Raw genomic sequence first — 17,076 nt, forward strand, 5'->3', positions numbered from 1 at the left:
CAAACATCTCATCCCTTTATTGTAAAAAGTGAACTCCTTTATTCTGTTGTTGTGTGGTTTTTTCTTTTAAATACAGATACACGTGTGAGCTTTTAGTGCTTGTAGTAATGGAAGTGTCTGGGAAGACGGGGCCCAGATAAGGAAAGTGAAGAGGAATCTGGTGGGCCTACATGGTTTGTTGAATGCACTTACTATAGCCTATATGTCAGATAAAGACAGTAGAGTGTCTGTGTGCTTGCACATAAGCTAAAAACAGGTCTACGCTAACACACGCACACACGCACACACACACGCACACACGCACGCACACGCGCACACACACACACACACACACACACGCTTTCTCTGTGTAATGTATTAGATGCTGAATCCTTCTGATACATTGCTGCAGGCGGAATCTTTCATCTTTCCCTCTTTCCTCATTCAGTCCACTACGTGTGGGGAGACTTTTAAATTGTCAAGGCTAAAATTAAATTATTTAATCCCCCGTGATCGATCATTAGTTAAAACGCTCAATCCACAAACCTTGCAACCCCCCCACCCCCACCCCCCCACCCCACCCCCCTTCAATCCACCCATAAAGACACATACAGCATTTTAAGCAGAGGTGGGGGGTGGGAAATCATGTTTCATTCACAAAAAAAACAATAAATACACTTTGCAATCCGCCGCTAGCAGTTTTCATTTAATTCAACAAACAAACAAATAAATAAATGTGTAAATAAATATGGCTGCTGTGTGGGATGGGTGTTGGGTGTATGTGTGGACGTGTGTGTGTGTGTGTGTGTTGGGGTGCGTTGGGGATGTATTGGGGGCGTCTTTGTTGCGACTCATAGTCCAGATGGATGACTTGTACGGGGGAGTGTATTTATTTTGCGGCGAGGCGACATCAGGAGATTTGTTATTCCCTGGCGTTGCCGAGTTTTTCACATTGCTCCACATCCCTGGGACCATATTTCATCCCCACAGCCCCAATCCCCAAACAGATTTATTTACAGGCTCTCTTCCTGTACATATATACCCCCTTCCAACACATGCATACATACTGCTACAGACACGTATACTCATGCATATACGCTATAAACAGCAGACGTGTTGGAGCACTGAGGACCACGAACACACCTTTTCTGAAATCAAATGTGTGAACACACACGACACACATTTTTTATCTCTGTGCTGCGGTGCTCTCTATGAGTTTCCAATGAGGATATTCAACAATATTGCCATTTTACCGCTCTGTTTAGGTCCACAGTCTCTTCATGATGGGGTTATAATTGCTCTCATATATTCCACAAAGCAAGGGTTCTTCCTCAGCCTGGAAAGAGATAAAATGAGAAGCCAAATAAGGGTGCAACAGGAAAAGATTTGCTATAAATCCCAAATGATTATTATAAATATGCCAAGGAAACTGTGCCAGAAACTTAAATTCTACATTCATGAACTTAGCTACTTCGCAAGGGTTTCTCTGAATGTTTCACCTTCCCTAAACTCATCACACTGAATAAGGTGAGCATGGTAGCATTGATTTTGATGTGGGAGAATGATGAACCTGCCTGCTATGCCTATTATTAATTATGCTTATTAGAGGGCATCTCCACCAGTACAGCCACACTGAAGTATGAGAGTCTACTCAGGGTTCATTGACTTTTCCAGTAACTCCCTAAATATCCATCATAAGTGTGAATTCTGTAATGTACATCAGTGTTGCAAACTTTTACAACAATTCTAGATGCTAGTAGCTGCCGATTGTCACTGTTGAGAGATTTAAAGCATGTGTACTGACTGTTAGTTAGCAGAGGTGTTTTACCTTTTGGTCTTGCGAAACAAGCAGCTGTCAGCGGGGGGCGGATACTTCCCCTAGAAAGAAAGAGAAAGAGAGAGAACAAGACAGAGAGAGAGGGAGAAAGAGATGGAAATGAAAGATTAAGAGAAATGACGAGGGAAGAGGCAAAGAGGAAGGGTGCAAACAAAGAGTATAAGACCCAATCGAAAACCATCCCTCACTCCCCCTTTCCAAGAGGGAACCCGGAGCTTCAGTCTCTTAATAAAGGGGGGTGGATGTGGTGAAATGCCAGGCACTCTGCTTAGAAATGAATAACCTGGGGATATGTGGGTGTGTGTGTGTGTGTGCATAGGTGTGTGGGTGGGTGTGTGTGTGTGCCTGTGCAGGAAGGAGGAGGATGTTAGGGGTTCCTCGGCCCTGGGTCTCTCCCTATCTTTGTGAGTAATGATTCAGACTGCCAGTGTGGTGGTGTCGCCCCATCTATAACCATTTACACACAGGCGCACATACAAACAAACACAAACACAAACACACACACACACACACACACACACACACACACACACACACACACACACACAGAGAGAGAAGATTAATCAGACAGGAAACAGGGCAGGTGGATGGACACGGCGGCAGGCTGGGTTCATCCATTCAGTCCTAAAACAGACACGCTGTAAACACACAGGGAGAATTGACCGACCAGCAGCCTCACTGACAGCTTCACTAACACACACACATAGAAGTATATTATATTTTCACGTATGCACACATCCAGTACATGCACACACACGCGCACACACACACACACACACACACACACACACACACACACACACAGTTTCTTTCACTGCTGCCCCACACACTTCACCATAGTGAGGTCCTGTAAGCATGTAACAGTAACATGAATGAGAGATAAGAGTATGAATATATATAAGCTACATATTTGGGTTTTAATACAAATTAAAGGTTGAAGAATTTTTAAGGTCCAGACCAGTCTCTAATAGTCTAGAGCTTAAGTGTCATCAGCCTTCTATTTGTGAAAAAATATATTGAAAAGTTTAGCTGAAGCTATAATGAGGCCTTGATTAGTCAAATCAACTGGGTATTTTCCAAAACACACAGTGTTTCCTTGCAGAGCTGCAACAGAGACAAAGTAAAACAAAGAGATTGTTTTGTTTAACTCAGACTGCCGAAGCCTCATATAAGGCTGAACTTTGGAATGCATTGTTGTCCCCCATCACTTAAACTGTATTAGGAAGTGATATTTTCATGGCCAGTGTGGACAGGAGAAACAATTACAGCAACCAATAACTCTTGTACATATAGGCCTGCGAGTATTGCCTTGAGACAGACTTGGAAAAAAGTGAACACATCCTTTAATGTGTGTGTGTAGACTTCAAATGGATAAATGAGTCAGTGTCAGGCTGTCTTTCTGAAAAAAAAAAAACCCAGCCAGTAAATAAAACAACCATTACATTAGGTGATGTAAGTGAACATGAGTCCTGCGTAAATAGTGCTTGTTCTGTGGGTTTAGAGTAGGTCGGGGTGTGGTCCAGTGGTCAGGGAAATGGCCGGATGACCTGAACTGTGCTGAGTCATGTCCCAGGTGAGGGATAGAGCTGCCTCCACTGGGCTCCGGGACGTGCACTTAACCTGCAGTAATTACTGGAAACAACACTGAGAACATGGCAACATGGAAGTCGTGGAAGTGGCTCGAAGATTTCAAATTACTCTGAGCCTCTTGAGGCACACTGCGGGGAAGCCTGCCAGAATTGTAATGTTGATGCTCAAGTTGGATTTTCAACATCCTCTGGATTTATCAGGCAGAGCGAATCAATCTGAAACAAACAACTGAAAAAAGCCATTTAGCAACTGCAATATCCTTTGTATCATAAAATCTGTAATACAGAGTCAATTATTATATATAAAAGGACTGTTATTAGTGGCAATCACAGTTGTATGGATAATGACCTAACAAAGTGAAGACAGAATGGTCAACATTGATTAGGGGAACAGTGCAAGGGAGGAGGAGAGAAGTACACCAGAGAGCGAAAAGCGAGAAATCAGGAGGCAGAGTATTAGAAGAAATAGGTTAAAGAAAAAAAAGAGAACAGAACAAGTGTAAAAAAGAGGAAAAGGGGCAAAGAGAGAGAAAGAGAGAAGGACCCTGCGAATGAGACCCAAATGGCTGCTAAAAATCATTAATCTTGTGGGGATCTGTGTCAGCGAACGGCGGCGACACAAAGAGCTCTCGGAGCAGCACGGAGAGCAGCTCAGTGACCCGAACCCAATTGGCTGAGAAAGGCCCACCAGGCTTTAATAGACTTTTGCTGATCCGACACTTGTTTGCTAGGAGCCACAAAGAGGCGATTGCAGGGGCTGACAGGGGCCTGCAGGCCCAGGGGCTCCTCTCCTGGCCCATGATAAATGACCCAGGGTGGGCAGGGCCGGCTAGGGCCAGGGCCAGAGGAGAGGGGTGAGAGAGCCAAGAGGCAAGGAGGTCACCCAGCAAGGGAGGGTGGACAGAGGAGGAGAGAAGAAGAATAAAAGGGGATACGGAAGAGTGGAGAGTAGAGATGTTTCATAAAAGCAACCGTCTTCTGATCCACGGTGAATGACCGCAGGTCCAGAGATTACGACATGCAGGGACAGTGTTGGTTAGGAGCATCCTGATCTTCCTGTGTGGAGGAAAACACAAGGAGAAAAAAAACGAGAATAGATGAAAGGAGGGGTAAGGAGTGAACAATAAAAGAGGACAGGAGAGGAGTCTGAGGTAGAGACAATGTCTGAAGAAAAAACTGCCGGTTCGGCTCTTATCCCTAAGAAACGCTCGCTGCAGCACCCACCCACCTTCAGATCAATCACGCCCACGCACTCATACACTGGCATAAAACTGACCTGGGGTCAGTCGTTGCTCGCTGTTAAAGAGTTCGGGAACATGTCTCGAACACTCTTATCATAAACATTTATACATTACACACTTGACAGGAAAATAAAAAAGTCTTCTAAGATATTACACCGAGCCATTTGAGGCCTATTAAAACCCTTTCTTTACTCTCAACTTAATAACACAGCGGTGCTGCATATACACTGGTATATGACGCTTATTTTCCAGAATATTATTTGAACTGAAAATTTAATAAAAGCCAGAGATATGGTCTGACAGCTCCATGTGCAGATAATTATAGAAGGCCATGAACAACAAAGGATGCTCCTCACTGACACACTGACATGTTAATGCCAGACAGAGGTTCACAGAGCTGACTGATTATGTGCAAAGCAAAATGATACATTAAAGAAAAAGACAATTTTATACATGAACTGTATGCCAATTCTTTTTTTTTTTTTTTACAGGAAACAGGTGCTCCCTGTGAGTAGAAATTGTCATAATTATGTATTCAATGCATCATAATCATTTAGTTACTTGTATGTTTCTTTGGAATTACAGTAGACTGTTATTGGCTCAGAAAATACAGATGTAAATTGCGGTTATGACCAGAGAATATGGGCTTTAATTATGTTATGCCTGCACTCTGATATTTGGTTCTTGTGGTGTCGCCTACATTCTGTGGTTACACAGCCCCAGTTTATGATAAGAACCAATGTTATGCATAAGCCTCAGCAAAGAGCCAACTGGAAGGAAGCCAAACTATTGTACATAGCATTGCAATTTACATTAATGAAATGACCACAGCAAAAGGCAGATTTATTGTTCTTCTTCTTCTGGGATTAAGCCAGTACAGTGCGTACTGACATTTACTTGTTGTTATATTTACAACATGTCAATCAGAGACATCTAATCTCAGAAAAGGCCTACAATTATGCCTTGGCCTCCCCATCATATTTTTATATCCTCTCTGCCTCTCTGTCATTTCAAAAAAAGACTAAATGACTGAAGTTCTGAAGTTGGAGCTGTCTGCATGGGGTAAGTGCCAAAAGAAAAAGACTGCATGTCACTGATGATACACATCAAACTATTAGCAATGAGTAAATGCGCCACCAGAGGCGCCCTGTCACAAGAAATAAGCTCTAATTTTCCCTGCAAACACAACTACCTCCTTGCCGGTTAAATGGTGGGAGTGTAACTGCTGTGATAACACTGCTGAAGAATAGTGACTGTCAAAGGCAGGCCTGTATACGAGGAAAAACACCAGGCATAATTTAAAAAACAATTCATGTTCATTGTTAAATCGATACTTTTTCATATTAATGAGATTGCCAGATTTTGCACTTATCTCACCTCTTGTTCTTGTTCCTGAGAAAAAAAAAAAAAACCCTTCTCGGTCAATTATCCCTGATGGGGATGTTAGCTTTCTCCAGAGGATGGCCTCTGCCTGTTTACACAGACGACACATCTTAATAATACATGTTTTCACAGAGATAATCGATCAGTCTGGAGTAAACAAGAATGCCTGAGTAAGTTCACGTTGTAAACGGAAGATGTTAGATTTAGTGGTGCGCACTTTATGTGTAATCCAGCTCAACATCTTAGACACAAATGTACCTCAGACTCATTATTATTATATTAAGCCAAAGCGTAGAGTGAGTTCATTAATGGAAACACTTGTTTACACAGTGATTCAGGGTGGGGAAATGTATAAATGCATTCTTAATAAGTTGTGCCAATAACATTTTTAGTACATAATTGTCCATCAATCTACGGCAAATTGACAATGTAACGTTTTTCGACAGATTCCGCCAGTTTCACTCTGTAAAGCAACATAAATACAACATAAATCTGATGGCAGCTGTATGAAAGCGCTTAAAGTTTAAGCTTACATTTGCATTTATTAGTTAACCAAGTCAAAACTCATAATACATTTTAAAATCAGTAGTCCCTGTGTAATGGAAGCGGTTACGGGTACAACTTTTGGGCGCTGAAGCCGAAGCTACACAAGCTCTGCGCGTCTCCTTTCTCCCTCCTGCGTCAAAGCTCATCAAAGCAACACTTCCGAAAGCACCGTCTCTCCATCCCCATCCCTCACTCTCCCTGTCAGGGGCCTTCCATGTCGGCCACTTTCCGTTTTGTTCTGCAACACTTCCAGGAATGGTCGGGGGGACCATTACAGTTAATCATTACGCACGCCAAACGGCCAAAAGGCGACCAAATAAAAAACCAACTGTTTACCTCAGAGTGAGACACAGAGTCTGATTCTGACTGTAAAAGGGAGGGAAAAAGTATTCCTTGTAGTCACTGCATTCTCCCATACAGACGAAGTTTCAGGTCACCCAGATCCAAGCGGTCTTGGCAATGCAAACCCGGCCTCCGGACAGCAGGTGTACATGCATGGATAGGTCCTGGAGCAGAATAGAAATCCACATTTGAGAGGGGGGGAATCATGTCTCTTCCTACAGACGCACCATGGGCCTCCTGTGAGAAACCAGCGGGCCTGTTGCAGGTGTGAGATGCGAGCTGTGGGAAGCTCTGCAGCCACTGCAGCCTCCATGCGTCAACTGTTAAATGTTACATTTTAAAGGTGATTTTATTTCTGTTATTCATTCCTAAAATCCGTAGGATGGGACTCTCATTAGGGGCGAATAAGCAAGCATCAACACTTTTTTTCGCTGTCCATAAGCACACGGATCACTTAATAGATCATTAACCACCGATATGCTGCTGACATGGACGCTTTTTTACATCTCGTCTCTCCATTACAGCCCGTTATTACCGAAGGGGGAGAGCCGCCGGCAGGCCTGCCTGGATCTATTAGACGGTGGACTCGGGCTATATTAGAGAGCATTACGACCTAATGGGGCTGCCTCGGGTCGGCCTCGCTGGGAAGAAGGTTTTAGAGCAGCTCGGCTCGGCACGGCACGAGTCGCTCGGGGCTTTTTGAAGTTGGAGCTGAGGAGTGAGAAGCTCGCCTGCTTCCCAGGTTCAGGGAATAAAATAAAAAAAAGAGGATGGCAGTAACTTGAACGCAACCTGCACGTTTTTTGATGGTGCACTAGATAAAAATGTGTCTTGTATTTGAGAATCAGTGATATCCAGGCGGTCTGAGGCTGAAGGGAAAGTAGGGTGTGTAAATAGGCTGTAGATGTTGATAAAGGCTAAAAAATGACACAAAGAATAAATACAATTCAGAGTCGCTTTAAAGTGCACTTTAATTAACCTTGAATCAAAATAGCCAATTGTATATTATTATATACAAATAATCATTTGGGCGCAAAATAGGCTATCTTAAAATAATAATAATAATAGACTAAATAGAATAATTATTTTAATAATAATAAACGCTAATATTTAGGTATTTGATAATCATAAGTAATGCCGTGTCTTAATAGTCTCTGCCTCTTTCTGCTAAATACTTCATGGAAATATAATATTCTCTTTAAAATGTGTAATTTCATACTTTCATTTTTTATTTATTTATTTATTTTACCTTAATAGCAGTGTTTTAGGTCAGACTTTTAGATAGGTCGAATAATATTCTTAAATTGCCCAAACTATAACCTGAAATGCATTTTATTTTATTTTTTAAAAATCTAACCGATGGTGATTTATGACATGTTGGATTCAAAGTTCATCACTGCTGCACAACTCAAGCTGATTAAGAATTTAAACCAAACAAATGAGCCCTTCATTATCGGATCTCATCTTTGGCAGCCTGCACTTACATGCAGCCTGATCAATACGCTCTGGTCTGTACTCAACCGTGGATATGAGGTGGAAACGAAATGATAATCCAATCGATCCTTCAAATTGACTCATTTACAAGCGGTTTCTTTTTGCAGGGAAGCGAGACATTTGCTCACACTACTTTTTCTTTCCTTTTTTTTTTTGTCAGGCAATTAAAGCAATTAAAACACAGATGAAAATCAACTGCACATCCTGGAGAATCTGATCCTATTTTGGTCAAACTACCTGTTAGAGAGAGAGTCAGTGGGATGATTAAACATGTGCCACCGCGTGTTTATGAGACTCACATGACAGAGGTTAATTGTTGTCGGACATAATTGCAGGATGTGACCTGCAAAAGGAGAAATTAGCGCGGAGAGATTAAAAAAAAAATCCATCACAAAAAGAAAAAAGGAAATATTTACAAGCAGCGTCTCAGCAGCTCCGGTCGGTTCACGGGTTGGCCACACAGGGGCAGCCTTGAGCCTGTTTTCTGCCATATCCCCCTGTTGCTGCCCGGTGTAAAACACACTGTCCGAGCCAAGAGGAGCCTGATGTGGGAATCTGGGAGTAATAACAGGCTCTGAACAAAGTCAACTTTTATTTCCACCAGGAAAAATACACTTAACCCATAATGATTATAACACAGGGTTTATACAAAGACACACAGGAGAGAGCTGTGGCCATGTCACAGCAAAATTACTTAAACAATCTTTGAAGTTCAGTGCAGCGAGGTCAGCATGTGAGCATCACAGACATATTAGTGATATCGATAATTGTATTGGATTGTATTATGATTCTCCATTGTGGGGCTATACAACAGCCTAAACCTCAAAACCGGACTGTAAGCCAAAGTGTGTTTTTAATGTCTGCAGCATTAACGGCGCAATAACACAGTGAAGAGCTGTGTCCTTGTTTGCGCCAAAGAGGTCAAGATTCAACTTTTCAACATTGTTAAAAAATCACCTCGACCTTTATCTGCTGGCAGATACAGCAGATACCTGTGAATGGTTACTTTGTCCAATTTTATGCAAGCTTGTGAAAACACACCAGGGTCTGGTAGGTGTCAGAAGTCATTTAATATAAGTCAAATAAGCCAATTTAATCAATTGTTATTTAATCAGTGAATGACGGGAAAGGGAAGGGGATAATGTGCATTGTCTTCTTCTGGAGGGTTACACAGTTTGTCTGTGGTATAAGGTATACAAATCAAAGTGCATTTAGAAACAAATTTTTAATATTACATCTTTTATGTAAACTGGGTTTTTAATATGAGCTATATTGAACGTTTTTGTTAAATTCTAAAGTTTTCTAAAAGGGAGTGTGGTGCCATAAAAGTGCTACTGGAAGATTTCCATTGGCCACTGTAGCCAATAAATCACTCACATCACTCTCATTGAGAAATGAAACAGTCATAAGAGAAGACAAGGAGCGGGTGCGTTACACCGGAGCCGTCCATGAGGTGAAGGCATTCCCCCCCCCCTCTCTCTTTCTCTCTCCCTCTCCTCCACTTTCCACCCGCTTTTAGGGAAGTCGGTCAGCTGACTGTCTGTATAGCTGTCAAGACCATTGTGCGCCCTCCTCTCCCCTGTTCTCCTCCTACTTCTCTTCCTCTGTTTCGGCGCTCCCATTGGAGAGCTGAGCGCTACGGATCCAGCCTTTCAGCTCGACGTCACGGTCCGCTATAAGCATAAAGCGCTGGCAAGCTCCAAGCGCAGTCTGCTGGATACCACTGAGTGGGAGAGAGTGAGAGAGGCGAGCCTTTAAATCTCTGCGGTGCAGAGCTGGAAAAGCTGCTTCTCAGCGAAAAATCAGACGCCCTATTTACTCTGCTTATTTGCTCCTATTATTTTCCTGGAGAAAAGAAAAAGGGACTTACAACCAAGAAGTTGCAACGAGGACTGGTGCCCGTCTCAGCGAACAAACGTGGTATTTCCTTTATTGTTATTATTTATGCTGATTTTTTTCTTCTTTTTTTGTGTGTGAATACATTTCTACTGAAGGGACTGAGGTTTTTACTTCTGCACTGAGTCGCACTGCTTTCTACCTCCTGCCCTGGTCTCTCTGCCAGATTATCCCAGCAGAAGTAGGCTATATGACGCAAACCGCCGAGCATTAGTCTGAAAGTTTTCCTCCACTACTTTTTTTTTTTTTTTTTCATTTTCCTTTCTTTTTTTCTTCCACCAATCACACGGTGTTTCATGCTACAGCAAGTCAGTGCGCAGCGGTGGAGGAGCCAAAAGAACTATTGCATGAAACAAGAAAGGAGAGAAGAGACGCTGATTAAGAAGTCAGTTTTTGCGACGCTCGCCAGCACCTTTGCATATCTGCAAAAGAGTCGCGACACCAACATGAGCACAGAGCTGAGCATGGGCCCGGAGCTACCCAGCAGCCCTCTGGCTCTGGAATATGTCAATGATTTTGACCTGATGAAGTTTGACGTGAAGAAGGAAGGCCTGGCCGGGCTGGAGCGCAACGGGGTGCGCCAGTGCAACCGTCTCCAACCCCAAGGCTCTGTGTCCTCCACCCCCATCAGCACACCCTGCAGCTCGGTGCCCTCCTCGCCCAGCTTCAGCCCCACAGAGCAGAAAAACCACCTAGAGGAGCTGTACTGGATGCCGAACAGCGGGTACCACCAGCAGATAGACCCGCAGACGCTAAGCCTGACCCCAGAGGACGCGGTGGAGGCCCTGATTGGAGCCACAGCTCACGGCCACCCTCCACCTCCCCACGTCCAACAGCAGCTGCAGCAGCAAGGCGCTTTCGAGGGCTACAGGGGCCCGCATCACCACCACAGCCACCACGGCCACGGCCAGCAGCACCATCACCCATACGCGGGGGGCATCCCGCACCACACCGAGGAACTGTCCGGGCACCCGGGCGGACACAACCACCCACACAGCCAGCACCACCATCACCACAGCCAGGACCCCGACAGCCCGTCCCCGGTCTCCCCAGAGTCCCACCAGCCGCTCCATCACCACCGCCACCATCATCACCACCATCCGCACGGCCACCTCAGCCAATCGGCGGGGCACCACGGCTCCGGGGGCGGACTCAACGTGGAGGACCGCTTCTCCGACGACCAGCTGGTGTCCATGTCGGTGAGGGAGCTCAACAGACACCTACGGGGCTTCACCAAGGACGAGGTCATCCGCCTCAAGCAGAAGAGGAGGACCCTGAAGAACCGGGGCTACGCTCAGTCCTGCAGGTTCAAGCGGGTGCAGCAGAAGCACGTGCTGGAGAACGAGAAGACGCAGCTGATCAACCAGGTGGAGCAGCTGAAGGCGGAGATCAGCCGGCTGGCGAGGGAGAGGGACGCCTACAAACTCAAGTGCGAGAAACTGACGGGGTCAGGGGCCAATAGCGGGTTTCGCGAGGCTGGCTCGACCAGTGACAACCCTTCATCACCAGAGTTTTTCATGTGAGTTGTCGTAGCCTTTTTTTCTTGTGAAACCCCCCTCACAACAAACTTTTCCCCCTCCACTCCCACCTTTCCTTTCTCCACAAAATGACTGAACTGGCTGATGAACAAGCGATAATAATCCACACCTCCCATAACTGTTTATGATTATACTAATAACGGTAACAATTATATTCATATTAGAAGAATAATCCATCAAATAGTATTCTCATATATAACCATCTCTCCATCCACGTGTCAACTGAGATACAAAGAGCAATGTAGAGTGTCTGATCAGTCGCAGCATCTTTGTAGATTAGTTGCTTGTAGTGAAGAGACTTTTTTTCTTCTTCAAAGAAGAGGAGGATCGGCTGATGATGAACTTTCTCTCTTTTTTTTTCCTTTGAGGCTACAGCTTTTAAATAATCTGTAAGTAGTGTGGGATGGCGTCGAGGCAGTTGTCTTGTAATATTGTTCTCCAAAATGATGACACTGTTATGAAACAACAAGCAGGCCTGACCTCGCAGCCTTGCAACACACAAGACTCACATTCGACAAGTGGGCCCGAAATCTGAGAAAAAAAAATCTCCAAAAGCAAGACTCCACTTTATGCAAATTTAACTTCTGTCTACTAACCCGTCACGGGGAGGGGGGGACATTTTATGCAACATCTCATTGATTTATTGCCTGCTTGGTTATATTCGAATATATATTGAAACAAAAAATCTGCATTAAATATTAATCCTGCATGCTGGACATGTACGGTAATAATTTCTATTTTGTACTTTCATCTTCTCGTGTATATTAAGAGCATGTTGTTGATCTGCGCTTCTCCATAGTTTTTTTTTTTTGGGGGGGGGTTAGAGAAATGCAGCGGGGACAGAACAGCAGGACTGCCGGTGCAGTATCATATGGTGTGGGTTTTTCTTTGGGCTTGTAAATATTATGCAACCGCAAAACTGCACAACAAGATTGAGGAGGCTGGTTTGAACTTCTTTCTTTCTATGTGTTGTGTTTTTATTTCATTTATTTTGTATGATTTTATTTTTTTTTTTTTATCATTTTGGGGGTATTGATTTAGAGAGGAGTGCATTTTTCAGTTGCATTTAAATACAACAAACTTTGTGTGTCAAGTGCACTTTTGGATAATGATTTGAAAGTTTTCATTTTGAATTTTGTGCAGACCTCCCTCCAGGAAGACATACTATGATGCTATATTGCAATATTATTCAACACAGGGCTTAAGTGCAAACTTTTTTTAGAGTAATATTTGGGCACGTGTTCTGTGAAGCTGAGCAGACAAACATGCAGCCACAATATTATTGGACCCAGATTGCACAGAATTCGCACCAAGGCCAGGGTACAAGTTTTCTACACACTGTTTAACACACACAATGTGGGTTTATGCTCTCTGTCATTTTAAATGACCAATTCAGAAAAGTGCAGTTTTGCCTTTCTATTAACTCTTTAACAAACCACATCAAACCCAAACAAAAGTTTATCCTCTCATTCCGATTGGCGACCACCTGTGGCATAATATTTAGGGTTTACATTTTTTAACAACATTTAGGGGGGAAAAAAGTGCGACACCTTACTTGTCAGGGGTTTTATGTAGAGTTAATATTTAGATAACGGGAGCATTTTAATACAAAGTCTGACCATTAATGCTCTATGTTTTCCTGATTTTTTTTCTGCCGGTCAGTAAAAAAGGGGACTCAGGTGGTGCAAATTCTCAAAATGAAAACAATGTGTATGTTATGTAATACGTTTTTTTGTCTTTTTATTATTATTTGATGATTCTGGTTCTGCTGGCCAGATGCATAGTTAAAGTTTTTATTTTAATGATTTAAATTAACAAACTGTCAGATCATATCGAATAAGCATGGTGCTTGCATTTGAAACTATTGTTGAAAAGTCATGCATTTAACAATCTTTGGTTTGTTACTGATTCAACTGTGTTGAAATCGAATTGAAACTGCAGCAGCGGGTTGTTGTTTTGTTTTCACCAATTCCATGTACTTTGCGATGATGGGGATCAATTTTCAATCCTGTTTATATAAATAATAGTTAAACACTTAAATTTGAACTGTTCCATTCAGGCTGGTTTCTGTTTTGTCTTATTTTTGGTTGTTTTTGGAAGAAATTGTTTCCTATTTTGCTTATTAAAGTCATTGAAATGGCAATAATTACCTCTCAGACTTTTTTTCTGCAGCCACATAGGACAAGATCTGTGAGTCATACTAACAACATATTATCATGAATTAATAACCCCCCGCCCACACACACACACACACACACACACAGCGATGACAGTAGCGCCAAAGCACACTCAAGAGCTCACAGCTCTCATAGAGACATTTTTTCAGAGCTTCAGGTAAATTATTATATCTTTTTAAGAACCTATTTACACCGACCTCTAAATTGCTTGCATACCATTTGTCCTTGGCCTTTATTTTATTTTCAGACTTAAGATTGATGTGGAAACTCTTGGATCAAAGCCCACTGGCCTGCTGTGATTAGATCACCGGGTCTGGCCGTTTATGTGGCGCTGCAGGGAGATTCCTATACATGCTGCTGGCCTCTGCTGGCATGCTGACTTCTGCAGAAACCCCGCCGTCACAAGAGCGCACGGTAAAAGGAGATCTTTGACCTTGCAACATACCGGAGAAGAGATGAAAACCTCAGATTTACATTAAGTGGTAAAACAATTTTGGGTTTTCGGCGTGCATGGCTTTGAATACACTTAAAGGCTCAATCTGACTGGTTGTTACACAATGTCAGTCTTAAAAAAAAGTCCCGAGTCTGTCGCCTTTACGCGCTGAGCCAGACCTCAGCTTCAAAATAATCCCCAGTGCGCGGCTGCGGGTGTGATATTTTTATGGTTAACATTAATGGAATTTATGATTGCCATGTGTCAACACACTTGCAGTATCTTAAAATACTGTATTCCGTATAACCTTAGCTGCGTGCGAATGTGCGCGCAAAATCTCCAATCCTGTTAGGTTTTGCTTTACAAATGAGCGTGCAACATTAAAGAGGGGGGGGGGGAGCACATTCGTGACTTCGCTACACAAAAATATCAACAAACAGTGTCGTTCCTCAATCTGCATGTCCGGATAGTATGACAATAGAAGCAGAGAAGTAGAAAGAAGAAGGGAGTAAGTGTTGATCTGGTCCCGGTCTAGAGTTTCTGGTGTCAGAACATTATCTGCCCCGTGTCTGCACATTCTCAAGGACAAAACCGCTAGGCAGAGAATCAACCAATGAGACCCAAGGAAGGCGAGTCTAGTTTACATTCTCCCTCTCTCTCTCTCTCTCTCTCTCTCTCTCTCTCTCTCTCTCTGGACAACCGCTGCAGCCTGGGGGCATGAGTGCAGCTGGGGTGAACCAGGAGAGAGAGAGAGAGAGAGAGAGAGAGAGAGAGAGAGAGAGAGAGAGAGAGAGGCCTATATTTACAGTTATGATAATATCACCACAAAAACAACTGTTTTTAGTTATCTGCAAGGGACCCCTTTTTCACCTTCTTGTTCAGATTTGATATAAAAGCTGCTGTGTGAGAGTGTGAGTGACTCAGACACACACAAGAAGAGGAAACCAGGCTTGGTGTGTTATGTACAGTATCAGTAGGGTCTGTTATGACTTCAGAACTCAACACACATGTTGAAGCTCAGCTGGAAAACAGAACAGTAACAAAAATTACAAAACAGTCATTTCTATTAAATGTGAAAAGAAAAGCTGTCTGACTGTGAACTGTTTGACAAGAGAGGCTCAAGTTCTATTTACGCCTCCTTTATGATACATCTCTAAAAGCAATAAATTAATATTGGACCATTGTTATTATTGACGATCTGATTTATAAATCACTGCACGGAAATTGATCCACTAAGGTGCATTTGTGTAACGTTTTGTTGCATCATCACTGACTCGTATGAATTAAATGTGCACAAATAAAACGCTGCAGAGACGACATTTTCACAGATTCTTAAATTTTACATTTTGTAAAAAATAGCATATTTTTCTGTTGAGAGTCAGTGATTTGTAGTGCTTCATAGAGAAATTGACAGCGGAAAATTGTTAGGAGAAACAAAAAGAAGAAAGGGGAAAGTAGGGGAGAAAAAGGCAGAGGGGGAAAGTAGAGGAAAGCATCAGGCTCAGCTCAGCGGAAGAGCCAAGGACACAGTGACCAGGCGTACTGTAATGATTTTAGTCTCCGATCACACATTCACGCCCCCCCACAGAGATCCTATCTGCATTCAGACTGCTCTGCCAGCCTCCAGCTCCTTGTATCAGCAGCAGCAGCAGCAGCAGCAGCAGCAGCAGCAGCAGTGAAGAGCCCGGGCACGGCAGCCCCCCAAACCTGGCCTGCTTCTGTTCATCACACTGGACCCCACAGCGTTTTTTAAGCTCCAGTCAGCTACAGCAGGTCAACGGCTTTTTAGGAACTCTCCAAGAGTTAGTCTGAGCCCTGCTGCAGGTATTTCAAAGCCTCTGAAGTGTGTTTTTTGTATTTCTGCCTGCTCTATACAATCACACCTGAAACACGGTGAACTCATTTGCATCTTGCATAATTTGTAAAAAAAGAAAAAAAAAAAGTGTGTGTTTGCTAATTTTAGTGTATTTACTCCATTCACACAGCCACATATGGTTATCTTAATTACCACCAGCTTCTATGTGGTTTGAACTCCGTCTGTCTTATCATGTTAATTTAATTACATTCAGATAAAATTCCATTTAGGTATCTTACGCACACACACACACACACACACACACACACACACACACACACACACTTACACTGAGATACACGCAGACATGCACACGCACAAGCAGTCTAGCCCACTGCCACACCAGCGGTCCATTGACTTTCATTGGAAGTGACTTCCCTGCTACTCTAAATCACAATGATTTCCCAGGGAATTAAAGCAGGCTTTTCCCAGGAGACACACACACACACACACACACACACACACACACACACACACACACACACACACACACACACACACACAAGAACATTAACCAGTTACTGAGAGGGTTTTTGTGAGTGTGTTAGTGTTCACCTACCAATGAAAACAGTGAGAATAAGGGAGGAAAAAAATATGTTGCTCTAATTAGTCTTTGTCTATTTGCGTTTAACTTACTAATGTTGAGTGTTGTCAGACTTTCCAACTATTCACCATATCTCACAGATGTAGGGGTGTGTGTGTGTGTGTGTGTGTGTTTCAGGCTGGCTGTTGGAACCTCCGTTTTCAGTGCACTGGACCCGAGTCA

The 17,076-nt window shown here is 43.2% G+C and overlaps 1 protein-coding gene across 1 annotated transcript; it reads left to right on the forward strand.

The window, feature by feature from the left end:
- Positions 1–10,104: 10,104 nt before the first annotated feature.
- On the forward strand, positions 10,105–13,991 carry mafba (v-maf avian musculoaponeurotic fibrosarcoma oncogene homolog Ba). Its single transcript, XM_051424939.1, has 2 exons — positions 10,105–10,331; positions 10,613–13,991. Exon 2 carries the CDS (start codon positions 10,655–10,657, stop codon positions 11,828–11,830), a length of 1,176 nt encoding a protein of 391 aa, XP_051280899.1. The 5' UTR covers positions 10,105–10,331; positions 10,613–10,654; the 3' UTR covers positions 11,831–13,991.
- Positions 13,992–17,076: the final 3,085 nt, after the last annotated feature.

The sequence above is a fragment of the Dicentrarchus labrax genome, unplaced genomic scaffold, assembly GCF_905237075.1.
Source record: "Dicentrarchus labrax unplaced genomic scaffold, dlabrax2021, whole genome shotgun sequence".
Classification (NCBI taxonomy): domain Eukaryota; kingdom Metazoa; phylum Chordata; class Actinopteri; family Moronidae; genus Dicentrarchus; species Dicentrarchus labrax.